The sequence below is a fragment of the Vulpes vulpes genome, chromosome 16 (genome assembly GCF_048418805.1).
Source record: "Vulpes vulpes isolate BD-2025 chromosome 16, VulVul3, whole genome shotgun sequence".
In the NCBI taxonomy this organism is placed as follows: domain Eukaryota; kingdom Metazoa; phylum Chordata; class Mammalia; order Carnivora; family Canidae; genus Vulpes; species Vulpes vulpes.
The window spans coordinates 76,224,861-76,238,904 of record NC_132795.1 but is presented as its reverse complement, the minus strand read 5'-3'; the positions used below and the strand labels follow the sequence as shown (position 1 = coordinate 76,238,904).

The window sequence follows — 14,044 nt, the reverse complement described above, 5'->3', positions numbered from 1 at the left end:
TGAAATTATGTCTGTGGTTTTTTGTTTTTTGCTTTTTGTTTTTTGTTTTTTTTGTCTGTGGTTTTTAGCTGTGGCCTAGATAACTAGTCAGGTTGTCTCTGAAATATAAAAGTACTCCTATACCCTTCAGTCTTTCAGAACAAAAATTTCTACTATTATTAAAAGATAATAACATAATCACAGTACCTGGGGACTCTATTTACTATATGGTCTTCCTGAGAACCTCAGGTTGTCAAACTTAACCTTGTTTTCTTGAGACAAATGGAGAAAGATGCTAACCCATATTTTCACATCTGGGAAAAACAATCAGAAGATCTTTAATTTTAGAATTATGAATAAATCAAGCATATTATGAGGTACTCATCATGGTAATCTTGCTTCAGTTAGCCAACAAATATTTACTTCCAAATACTGTGTTATATAAATTCTAAGATGCACATTTTCTTACATTTTAACATCTCTGAAATCAGAATGCTTCTTAACAATTAAGGGTATCCTACAGTTGCTGTTGGCCCCCATGGCAAATAATGGTGTAGATTCTGTGTGGACTTGATTGTTAATCTTGGAGTCATGACTGAACTGCAAACTCTTCATTATTTTAGTCAACAGACTATGGAACAATAAAACATTTAAGGACCTTTAAGGAGTTTTATTGCTGTCTAAAATCTCCTATTGGTACTTTTTCTGTTAAGATTAAGATAGAACTACTATCAAAGCTTACAGAATGAGCATTGGAACCTTTAAAGATAATCTCAGACACCATAGAACATTACTCTTTTAGGAAATGCTGCATTACCTGCAATCTTCAGAGTATAAAGGACAACACTTGGACATTTAAGACTGAGTAAAAAATAAAGATCAGAAAAGTTGAATGCTGAATGTGAAGAAATTTTATGAATACCTTAACCAGTTTAGATTGCTTATATTTTCCTTTTAATCTCTGATAGATGATTTAAGAACATTCTAAATAAGTCTAAAAGAATTCTTTCAATATTTAAAAAATAAAAATTTCAAGTAATAAAGCATTGTGTCATGATTTAATAGGTACATAAAATAATAATGCATCTTAGTAGCAATGTTATCTTCAGTGTGATGAAACAGGAGACTTTGATTTACTATTAGACTTATTGTGTATTAGTGTACTGTTTTCTACTATAGTTTACATTTTTCTTCTCTTAAGAAGAACTAAGGAATAGTATACACATGTAAGTCAGGAAAACACTACCAGACACTGTGTGAATGATGGAGACCAGTATGTCTCAAAGTGTGCTCCTGGAACCGGCAGCAACAGCATCACCTGGGAGCTTATTAGAATGCAAATTCTCAGGCCCCATCCTAGACCTGTTGAGTCAGAAACTCTAGATATGGAGTCCGGCAGGCTGTGTTTTAACAAGCCCTGCCAGTGATTTTGAGGGCAGGCTAGGGTTTGAGAACCAATGGCCTGGCGGAATTCTGGGAAAACAAAAATTACTGGTGCTATTCTATCGAAGCTAGGTGTATGAGTGATTTAGGGAGTAAGAAGACAGCTTCGTTAAGTTCAGCTCAATTACATACTAACAGTATATTTAAGAAAAATGAAAAAGTTTACTATGTTGTGTCTCTGCCAGCTACCAGTAATATAGGTGCATAATGGGATAGCCCAAAAACTGTGTGTCCTTCACCTTTTGTCGACATTTGATCTTTGTCTTTTTAGCACGACGTATCTCAGACTTTACTCAAGGCAACACTGGACAGTGTTGTAGAGGAATGTGTCAGCTTTGTGGGAGTGGATATTAACATCTGTTCGGAAGTTTTGTTAAGGTGAGACAAGAGTTCTGTGGCTGCAGATCACAGAATCTTAAGTTTAACTGACTCTTCAGTTCAAATTTAGCTAAAATAAGGAGACACATATATAAAGTTGTCAAGTATAGAAAATCTATGAGTTCATACATTGCTTTACCTAATCAGTTTGAGGGGAAGACATAATTTAAGAAAAGAATTGTAACAATTCACATTATCATTTTTAATACTGCAAATCTAAAGTGAAGAGCATATGGTAACCATTGAGTGCATTAGTGTTGCTAATAGAATTTAAATAAGGTTAACATGGAAAAGAGCTGTTTCCCACCACATGAGAGTAGGTATTTTTCACTGGTTCAGTCTTGTGGATACATCTGTCAAAGCTGGCAGTAACCAAAAGATAAATTCTGAGGGTTCAAGGTATGGTTACCATATTTTTACCTAGATTCTACAAGTCACATGTCAAAACCCTTATCTTACTATAATCACATCTTACATACTCTGTCCTGTTTTACTGGGGTTTTAGAAGAGATGATTTTTTTCACTCATAGTTTTGCACTTACTACACGATTCTGCTGATGCAGCATGAAATTCTGGACCTCTGTAAAAGATCTGGACTCTTTTGCTTTGAGACTAGTATCGCAGAAAATATCCCTTATGTTTATTTTAAGGTGTTGCTTCTCTATCACAGCTACAAATATTCTATAATTTCATGTATGGAATTCAATGACAGAGTTAAGAATCTCTTAAATTTTAACTTTTTAAATAATACCAAGCAAACTATCTAATACTATAGTTTTTATATTTTTATACTAACCATGACATTCATGGTTCACCTCCTTTCTGTCATCTGAGTCTTTAATGAGAGCAAGCTGATAAAAGGGGGGAGAAGTAATACAATACAACTGTAGCTATTGTAACTCTTGCTGCTAACTCAGTTTTAAACTACTACACAGGAATAAGCAGAACTATTACTTGATTCAGAAATACAAGGAATGTGAATAGTATAGAATGTGGGGGAACAGTTGTTTTTCTTATACTAGTGTTAACCAGTTTACCAGCATCCTTAGTACCACTACTGGTTTTATCACTATTCTGCATTCTCTTGTCCTTGTCTCCCCTTGGACTACTCTATCCCCCTTTGTCTTTTTTATTTAACTCCCTTTTGGATTAACAACTTAGAGCCATATGACAGTATGTAATTGCAGTTGTTTTTATGATGCAGATGTTTTATGTCATTGACTTTTCTGATGAGGTCTTTTCTTTGAATACTCTTAGGACTATTGTGTCTGCCGCAGTACTCCTTTTGTTTATTTTTTCTAGGCATATTGCAGGACTCAATGCCAACCGAGCCAAAAATATTATTGAATGGCGAGAGAAAAATGGGCCCTTCATCAACCGAGAACAGCTAAAGAAAGTGAAAGGTCTTGGTCCAAAGTCTTTCCAACAGTGTGCTGGCTTCATCAGAATCAACCAGGATTATATTCGAACATTTTGCAGGTAATTAGTAAAGTGTGTGCTCTGGGTTCTTTATCAGCATCCTCCTTTATTGTTGCTCCTCCTGCTCACTGGCTTCAAACCTAGGTGTCCATTTGTTCATTCCTTCAACATGTGTTGACTCTCCAATCTTTGCTAGGCACTGGAATCCAGTAGTGAACAAATCAACAGATTCCCTGCTCTCACGAAGTTACATTTTAATAAGTGAGACAAACAGTAAATAAACTAGTAAAATAAATAGTTTCAGATGTAGTAAATTATACAAATTAAAACAGAGAGATGTGACACTGTCTTGGGGGAACAGTATGAGTTTATTATGCTTTATATGAGTTATTCATTGAAAAGTTATTTGAACCGAATGTTGAGTGAGATGAAGGAGCTAAGCACACAGGAGTTGGAAGGAAAGCATTCTAGGCAGACAGTATATCTGCAAGGTCCCAAGGCATGACCAAATTTGGTGTATTCTGGAAATGAAACTAAGGTGCATCACAAGTGGGAAGGACTTATACAAGGTGAGGTGACAAAGAGGACTTCACAATGGCCACTTTTATCTGTTTCTCTAAGTGAAGTTGGGCCTTCTCACTCCCTCTTCCCTGAAAACTGACCAAAAAATAATTGTGTAGATTAAGAGCTAAATTCTTGCCCTTGACTTCTAATCCTGGTAGTACAAAAGCAAAGAAACTGGGTAAACTTAGCATTTTATAGTCATGAAAGAATAGGGTTTTTTTCAAAGATTTATTTATTTATTTATTTTAGAAAGAAAGAATGCAAGTAGGGGAAAGAGCAGAGGGAGAGAGAGAAACCTCAGCAGACTCCCCTCTGAGCACAGAGCCCAATAAGAGCCCAGTCCCAGGACCCCAAGATCATGACCTGAGGCAAAATCAAGATTGGCTGCTTAACCAACTGAGCCACCTAGGCATCCCGAAATGGTGTTTATGTATTTGCTTCTCTGGGGCTACCTGTTTCATTCATATTATTTTTTTCTTTTGACAAAAAATAAGAAAGATAATATGGAAATATAATCTTTATTCTGCAAAAGACTAAAAGGGAAAAACCAGCCCTGCTGGATAATAATAATAATATAAAATTAGAGTTATATAACCATTTAGTTTTGATGTAGAAGTGGAAGAGAATAGAGTCTGAAATTCAAAACATAGACAGAATTTAGTTTATGATAAAGGAGAAGTTTCAAACAGTGAGGAAAATTGATTAACTATCCAAAAAGTGGTATTATGACAAGTGGCAGGAATTTGAACGCATGGGGGAAGCTATAATTCCACCTCATATCTTATACCCAAATAAATCCCAGATGGATCATAGACTTAAATAGAAGGAGTGAAACTGTAAAAGTCCCAGAAGAAAACATGGGTAAATTTTGCAGAACACTGGAACGTTAGGAGGCCTTTTGTAAGTAGACAACAAAACCTAGAAGACAGAAATGAAACACAATTGAGGATAAAATAATCCCATGTTTCTTAGTTTATACGTTTTTTAAACACTTGGTTAGAAAATTCACACAGGGAAAAAAAAATTCACATAGTATAAAAAAGAATAAAATGAAAGGGCACCGTCACTTCAAAATAGTTTTTAATATATTGCTTCCTGATAGTAGATTTATACTTAGATCAACTTGTATGTTTATTATTTAAAAATGCATATAGAAGGGATTCTGCTATCTAATAACTATTTGAAACTTGCTTTATTTATTTCAGTAATAGATCTCAGAATTCTTTATACATATTACATATAGATGTATATCATTATTTATAATATCTGCATCATATTTAATTTATGGGTGGGCCATAATCTAATGTAATCAGTGCCCTATTGATGAACATTTGGGTTGTTTTTGTTTGGTTTTTATTGTTGTTTTCATTTGGGTTGTTTTTAAAGCTTTATGTTTTATCAGCTGATAATGAAGTACTTGAAAATTCATGACTGTTAATCTTAATAGATCATACCTTTCTTCAGAATGGACTACTGCTATCTCATTGGGTGTTTTTTGCTTTGAAATCTATTTTGTTTGTTAGCAATGTTGCTGCATTTGCCTTTTCAGTATGCTTAGTTTTTTTTTTTTCAAACTTTCTGTGACCTTTAATTTTGATACAACTCTTATAGACCAGTAGATTTCATGGTTTTGTTCAATCTTATATTCATTTATTACCATTTTTGATGTTAATCTTATATCTATTACATATTTTCTCATCATCATGCTTTCTGAATTCCTTTCATGCTGTTTGTTGGATTTCTCAGCTAACAAGTTTTCCCACCTCATTTTTATCTCCCCTTAGTGATTTCAAGTTGAATGTCTTTTTCTGATGATTATCCTTAAGCATCATTTGGACTAGCCTCTGCGGTTAATAGGTATCTTTGTCCTCCTGGAGAAGACCGGCACCTTAGGACTCTACTCAGCCTTTTTCCCTTCAACTATATGTCCCATGATGAGATGATGGGATTTTAACTTTAGTTTCAGACTGTTCTTTATATATATTTACATTATTCATGAGCAGTTAATAAGTTAGTATAGTCTCTGCCCATCACTGTTTCTTGTAGTCTACATTATCACTTTTCTTGAATTTGTTTTTGCTGGAGTATATATACCCTTAAATTCTTTTCAGAGAAGGTATATTATATAGGTTGTACTTTAGCCCTTAAATGTCTGAAAATGATTTTAATTTGCCTTCCTTTTGGAATGCTAGTTTGGTGAGGTATATAATTCTAAATTCAAAATCATTTTCTCTCAGAACTCTTAGGATACTGGTTCACTGTGTTCTGGCATCTGATGTTTACCAGTGAGAAATCTGATGCCAGTCTGATTCTAGTTCCTTTTGAGGTAATCTGTTTTACTTTTCTCTCTTGATTCTTGAATCATATTGTAAAGTTGCCTCACAATATGTCAAACCTGAGTCTTTTTCCAGTCATCCTATTTTGTACTCAGTAGGTTCTTTTAAGAATTTGTAATTCTCTTCAATTCTGGGAAATCGTCTTCTCTTTCTCCTTCTCCTTTTTCTTTTTAATTTACTTTCCTTCATTTTTCTCTGTTCTCTCCTAGAATACCAATTATACAGGCTGAGTCAGGAATGTTTTTGGCTTTAAGTAACAGGAAACTCTATTAACAGTGTTTAAATAAATACATGATAATTTCTGTGAAGTGAAGGTCAGCATTTGGGTGCTGTTTGTGTGTATTTGTATGGCAGAGAAAGCACATTTTAAAGACTTCTTTTCTTCCCAACCTTCCTTCCCCTCCCATTCCTTGCCTCTTTTAAATGGTTACAGTGGTCAGCAAACTGAATCTGCCAGTCAAGTTCAGGAAGTTGCTGTGACATCTTCAGCAGGTGTTGAGGTCACAAATGAGAAGCAGGGCAAGAAGAAGAACAAAACTGCAGTGAATGTTGTGCTGAAGCCAAATCCTTTGGACCAAACTTGTATTCACCCGGAATCGTATGACATAGCGATGAGGTAAGTCTGAGGCCCATGTGAGAATTCTCCATGCCCCAAGTGAGTTCCCTACAGCAAATGGCCTTTGTTTTGGCACAATGGAGACTTTAAAAACACGACCATGTTTAACATGACAACATTTTTCAGAAGTTCCGCATTGCTGAGTTATGTGGCACATTATATTATTTCAGTGAGGAATGAAACCATTATTCCTGGAGCAGTGTCAAGCTAATAAACCCTGGTACTAATGGTGAAGTGTGTGTAATGGAAATTGCATGGCACTCTCCTCTGTTTGTTTTGGAAATTAACAAGACACAAATGACTAGCACCTGGCCTAAAGCTTGTGCTTATCTAAAGATAAAGCCTTTTTGAAAGTAAATGGCAACTCTCAAATTTCTTAAGAAATATTGCCCTGCTAAGTTATTAAGAGTCTAAGAAATGGTGTACTTTTAATGAGCATACATTACACAGAATGATATGGGGGAGGTTTTTGAGTAGAAGGAAAAGTTTAATGTTAAGGCATTAAAAGACAAGGAAATTTAATAATACATTTAATTAGTTAAAAATCACTAAATATTTTAAGACTTTTAGTGATTTAAATAAAAGCAGGTATAAAAATAGTGAATATTTTAACTTTCACTATTGAATCAAAAGTGAGATTTTTTTTAGCTTGTTTTGAAAAAAATTTCTATTTGATTTTAATAAATGTAATTTGTTTCCGTTTATTTAACTTACTTATTTTTTAGAAAGAGAGAGAAAGAGGGAGGGGGAGGGGCAGAGGGAAAGCAAAAGAGAGAATCTTTTTTTTTTTTTTGTATATTTTTTTTTACTGGAGTTCGATTTGCCAACATATAGTATAACACCCAGTGCTCATCCCATCAAGTACCCCTCTCAGTGCCTGTCACCCAGTCACCCCATCCCCCCCCCCACTTCCCCTTCCACTACCCCGTTGTTCATTTCCCAGAGTTAGGAGTCAAGAGAGAGAATCTGGTACAAAGTTCAACTTGGGCCTTGATTTCATGACCCTGAGATCTTGACCTAAGCCGAAACTAAGAGTTGGACACTTAACTGACTGAGCCACCCAGGTGTCCCTTGTTTCCTTTCTTTTAAAAGTGTTTAAAATTATAGACTATAGCACATCATAGAGAACTTAGGAAATAGAAATAAAAAAAAAAGGAAAAAAACAGAACTTAGGAAATATTAAAAAAATAATATGTAATACTCTGTCAACATCAAAACAATGGTGCCTATTTTTCCCCCAGCATTTTGTTATGGAAAAATTTAAACATACAGAAAAATTGGAAAAAAAAATGTTTACAATGAATTCCTAGGTACCCACACCTAGATTTTATCGTTAACATTTTACTATGCCTGTTTTTCTACTTATCTATTCATCTCTTCATCGGTCCATCTCATTTTATGCATTTCAAAGAAAACTGCAGATGTCAGTGCACTTTCAACTAGTACTTCAGTATGCATATCATTAACTGAAATTCTGTAATTCTTAACAGTATTTTTTTCTCGAGGTAAAATTCACATACAATTAAATTTTAAGTACATATGAGGTGAATTTGGGCAAATAAATATTTTCACAAATATAATACTAATTATATTAGTATAATCCAAACCCCTCTCATGATAAAAAAAAAAAAAAACCTTGCTGTTATCCTAAAACCTTCCCTTATGCCCCATCCTAGATAATCCCTACCCTAACCTCCTAGACCTAACCACATATTCTAATTTTTTCTACGAAAGATTTGTTTGGCTCTTCTAGGACTTGATATAATGATACCATACAGTTGTACTCTTATGTAAGCATAAAGTTTAGAGATTTTTTATCTGTGTTATAACAAGTAAATAGCTTGCTTCTTTTTATTGCTAATATTTCATTGTATGAATGAATAGGCCACAGTTTTTCTCCTTATCAAAGTACCTTTATACTATTTCCAGTTTTTGGCTTTTATGAGTAAAACTGCTATGAACATTCTTATACACTTTTTGTTTTTGTTATTGTTGGCATTTGCTTTCATTTTTCTTGGAAAAATACTTAGGAGAGAATTTGTTGGGTCATAAAGGTAGGTGAATTTTTTCTTAGAAACTTCCAGACTTCACTCCAATATAGTTGTACCATTTCTTGTGTGTTGTGTGTATGTGATAGTATCTCTTTGTAGCTTTAATTTGCATTTCTCTGGCAACACTGAGCATTTTCTCATGGGCTTATTGGCCATTGGCATACCTTCTTTTGTGAACTCTGTTCATATCATTTAGCCATTTTCTAACCTTTCTTAAAGATTTTATTTATTTGAGAAAGAGCATGAGTGAGAGGAGGGGCAGAGGGAGAGGGAGAAGCAGACTCCCCGCTGAGCAGGGAGCTGCAGGAGGCTTGAAGGCAGATGCTTAACCTTAACCGACTGAGCCACCCAGGCTCACAGCCATTTTCTAATTGATTTGTTTATCTTTATATTATTGGAATGTGGGCACTTTTAAAATTTTTTTCTGGAAACTAGTGTTTTGTCCGTATATGTTTCACAAATGTTTTGTTCCAGGTTGTTGTTTACTTCTTTATTTTCTTATTGGTGTCTTGATGAGCAGAGGTTTTGAATTTTGGTGATGTCTACTTCATCAGTATTTTCCTCTTACAGTTATTACTTTCCCTGTCCTAAGAAACTTTTGCCTTGCCTCAAATCATGAATATATGTCTGTGTTTACTTCCAAAAGCTTGATAGTATCAGCTTTTACATTTAGCTTGATGATACATCTGAGGTTACATTTCATGTGTGATTTGAAGTAGGGATCAAAGTTCTTTTTTTTTTTATTTTTTTTACACATTATGAACATTTACTTATTCTGGCCCTTGTATACATTTTTTAAATGAGCTTATCAATTTCATTAAAAAGCAAAAAACCGGGCAGCCCTGGTGACTTTGTGGTTTAGCTCGCCTTCGGCCTGGGGTGTGATCCTAGAGAACTGGGATCGAGTCCCACCTCAGGCTCCCTGCATGGAGCCTGCTTCTCCCTCGTGCCCCCCCCCCCCCCACGCCCGGTGTCTCTATTAAATAAATAAAATCTTAAAAAAAAAAAAAGGCAAAAAACCTGGTGGGGTTAGGATTGGAATTACATTGAGTCTGTAAGGGATTATAGGAATAGTGGATGTCTTCATAATAATCTCCTAAATCTTTTGACCATGAACTTAACACTTTTCACTTATTTTGGTCCTTCATTTCTCTCAGACATGTTTTAAAATTTTCACTGTACAGGGCTTGCATGTTTCTTATTAAATTTACTTTATATTTTTCAACACTATTATAAATGGAATTTTAAAAATTTGTTACTAATATGTAAAAATACAATTGATTTTTGCATAGTAACCTTGTATCCTGCAGCCTTGCTATAAGTTCACTTACTAGTTCTAGTAGGTATTAATAGATGTGTTTATAGATTCTTTAAGTTTTCCTGTATAAACAATTATGTTATCAGCAAATAAATGAAAACTTTACTTCTTTTTTAATATTAATGCATTTCATTTCTTTTTCTTGCCCATTGCAATGTCTAGGATCTTTAGTACTGCATTGAATAGTGGTGAAAATAGGCATCCTTGTCCTGTTCTGAGTCTTAACACATGATTCTCATTTTTTTTTTTAATATAAAGAAATTATGATCAGGTTGCCTGGGTGGCTCAGTCAGTTAAGCATCTGCCTTTGGCTCAGGTCATGATCCAAGGGTCCTGGGATGAGCCCTGTGTCAGGCTCTCTGCTCTGTGGGCAGTCTGCTTCTCCCTCTCCCTCTGCCTGCTGCTCCACCTGCTTGTGCTCTCTCATCAAATAAATAAAATCTTTAAAAATACATATATATAAAAGTTAAAAAATTATGGTCTCATAGTAATTATACTTTTAGTGTTTGTTGTTTGAGAAGATGTATATGTACTATACATGATTTTATACACTTCTTGCAAAAACTGACACCTCCTTGGGTACTAAGATAGCATTTTGTTGCATGCAAATCAATGTCTTTTTAAATGTACATTGTATGTTTTTATACTATAGTTCATAAATTTTTCAACTTGTTCTCTCATATAAGCATAAGTTTTTTATTTCTTCATATCTCTCTTTTTAAAAAGCTGAGTGATATCCCATCACATGATTGGACTGTAATTTATTAATAGCAGTACTAGTAGTGGTTCCTTATAATGGATTCCTAGAAATGGAATTACTCTGCCAAAGGGTTTGAGACTTTATGTGGCTCTTGATATACATTGCCAAGTAACATACTAACTTATGATGCCACCAGCAGTGTTAAAGCTTGAGAGATCTTGAATTTCTCTTGTTAAGCAGGACTTTTCTGCCAATTTTTACATGGGCCACCTTTTGCATGTAGAACATAAAAGCCTGACCAGAAACTTCACCTTTCTCTATGCTTCCTTTGGGAGCAGGCTTGTCTCTCAGAAGGAGGGTTCTTGTAGACTATTTCATGGGAAATTTTGTCTACATGAAGTTCAACTCTTGACCTTTAAAATCTGGCAACAGAACTAGTAATTTATCTAATTAAGTTTATATCCCCATTATCCACCTTGGAGCTATAATAATTATTTCTGGCTCTTAAGCATACTTATAGTATGATGTATAGTAGATGTATAGACCTCATAGGCATCACTCAACATAGGTAGTTCATACTTTCATATAGTATTATACAAGTGTCTTCCCAGGGAAGGAAAGCTCATTGAGGTTATGATTAAGTTATTATTGGTTTGACCTCAGTTGTGTAAAAGTAAATTCCATTGCAGTAAAGTTCATTTTTAATTACATCAGAAAACCAGTAGGAATGTAATGGCTTTCATGCTCCCCTACCATAATGTTACTCCCCAAAATACACCAAGATGTGAAGCTATTAAGTCTTTTTATTTTTATATTTGTGTTATTCTCCCTCACATAACACTTTAGAAAATTGAAGTCATGATATTTTTTAACCTGAGTTAGTCATTTAGTGGTTCTTTTAAAAGTCTGTCTTTTTAAACTATTTTTTTAATTTTTGTTATTTTTATTTTTGCATTTTTATTTTGCCTATTTTATCCATATGTGGGGATTCTCTATTAAATATTAAAGTCCTTTGTTGTGTGCGCTGAAATTTTTTCTAATTGGTTTACCTTTTTTATCTCCATATAATGCTATTGTGTTTTTGAAATATAAATGTTCAGTTTTTATGAAGTATAACCTTTTTTACTTTTATGCAAATTAGTCTTCTCTTAAGATAACTAATCTCTAATAACAAATAACCATAATATAAATCAATAGTCAATGACCTTTGTGAAACACAAAGTTGTTCACAGGACAGAGAGATCATTTCCTGGTGGGGTTGTCTTATAAGGACAAGGATGACTTAGGGAGTTTGGACTGAGATGCTGCAAGGATAAACTGCTGCCATCTGAGATGAGGAAGACCATGACGGGAGCAAGGTTGAAGGGAAAGCGTTAGAATTGAGTTGAAGACCTGTTAGGTTTGATACATCAAGTAAGCAGCTGGATACGTGAGTCTGGAGTTGCGAGAAGAGCGACTGAGTGGAGGATATGAGTCTTGTGCTTATGGAGGCCCTTAAAGCCATGAGTTGGGAAGAAGTCACTACAGGACTGACCAAAATTTAGTGCTTCAACTTCTCCTTTACCCATTCCCTACACTGACAGTGAGCTTCCACTTCATCCTCCAGTATCTGGTATTCATTTTTGCCATTCGTATCCAGTTGTTGTCTTTTATACCTTCACCCAGTGTGTCAGTAAACTGTATTGGCTGTCATTTTAAAATATACCCTGGTGAGAAGGGTCTGACCACTTCTCACCGACTGTCGTACGGACCTCTCAGTCTCAGTCACCATCATCTCCACTGGATTATGACTACTGCGATTAGTCTAACAAGTCTCCCTGCTTCTCCTACCGCACAGCCAGTTATCTGTTCTTAGCAACAGACAACTAGATCCTTTTAACATGTAAATCAAAGTATGTCATTCTTCTGCATAAAACTCTTCTATCACTTCCAGTTACACTCAAAATTAAGGCCAAGTCCCTATAATAGTTCCCAATGCCCTTTTAACCTGATCTCCTGTTTTTCCCTCCCTTGCTCATTCTGCTTGAGCCATACTGGTGTCCTTATTATTTCTTGAACATGCCAAGCCTCTCCCACATTAAGGTCTTTACACTGTCTTGTCTCTTCCTGAACTCTTTTCCTCCTGATATCTGCACATCTAACTACTTAACCTCCTTTACCTCACCAAGACTGCTCACATGTTACCTGGTCAACAAGACCTACACTGACTACCCTACTTAAGTCTACATGCCCTTACCTGTAAGCCTAGTCATTCTGATTCCCATTACTCTCTCTGCTCTTTCTCTCTTTCCCACAGCACTTATCACTTTTATCATACTTTACAACTTACTTATTGTGCTGGTTGTATCTTGTCAGTCTCCCTGAGAGGAGGGATCTTTGAATATATTCCAAGATTGCAGAAAAGAATGGAATACAGCAGCACTCACTAGGTATATGCTTAATGAAGGAATGAATGAACAATTCTGTCAATACTATCTGGGTTAGTGGAAAACAGTAGTGCCATTAACCATTCATTATGGAACAAGAGAGGAAGACCAGCCTTTTGGTTTATTTGTTGTTTTTGTGCAGGGATAGTGAAGACAAATGATAAGAGAAGAGAGAGTTATAAAGGGAGGAAGAAAGGAGGATACAGGGATCCCTGGGTGGCGCAGCGGTTTGGCGCCTGCCTTTGGCCCAGGGCGCGATCCTGGAGACCCGGGATCGAATCCCACGTCGGGCTCCCGGTGCATGGAGTCTGCCTCTCTCTCTCTCTCTCTCTCTCTCTCTCTCTCTCTCTGTGACTATCATAAATAAATAATAAAAAAAAAAATTAAAAAAAAAAAAAAGAAAGGAGGATACAAGTTTCAGTTTGAGGTATATTGAGTTTGAGTTGCTAAAATCCATTGTAGGCAAATGGAAAGGCAGTCCTAGAGCTTAGGAGAAAGACCTGAACTAGACATGTTGATATGTAGGATTGGAATTATCAGTGAAAGGCGAGAGATAAGGAGTTATGTGAGTGGGTACACTCATCCAAGGAAGCATGTAGAACAAGAGGAAAAGGTGGTTAAGATCAAAGACTTGAAGAATGTCTGCATTTAAAGGGTCAGAGGGGGAAGAGAAGTCAGAGAAGACAGAATATGAAAACAAAAGTCATAAAAGAAGGTCAGTAAGTTGGTGGTGTCAAATATGGCAGAATGGATAAGTAGTTTAAGAATGTGTTGACAGGGATCCCTGGTGGCGCAGCGGTTTGGCACCTGCCTT

At 35.4% G+C, this 14,044-nt stretch overlaps 1 protein-coding gene across 4 annotated transcripts in view; it reads left to right on the top strand.

The window, feature by feature from the left end:
• SRBD1 (S1 RNA binding domain 1) overlaps positions 1–14,044 on the top strand; it is a 193,762-nt gene that overhangs the window by 162,541 nt on the left and 17,177 nt on the right. For all 4 annotated transcript variants that reach the window (XM_025992583.2, XM_072741202.1, XM_072741203.1 and 1 more), the window contains 3 exons: positions 1,694–1,800; positions 3,103–3,279; positions 6,553–6,735. In XM_025992583.2, the coding sequence (XP_025848368.1) occupies positions 1,694–1,800; positions 3,103–3,279; positions 6,553–6,735 (467 nt within the window). The remainder of the gene's footprint in view (positions 1–1,693; positions 1,801–3,102; positions 3,280–6,552; positions 6,736–14,044) is intronic.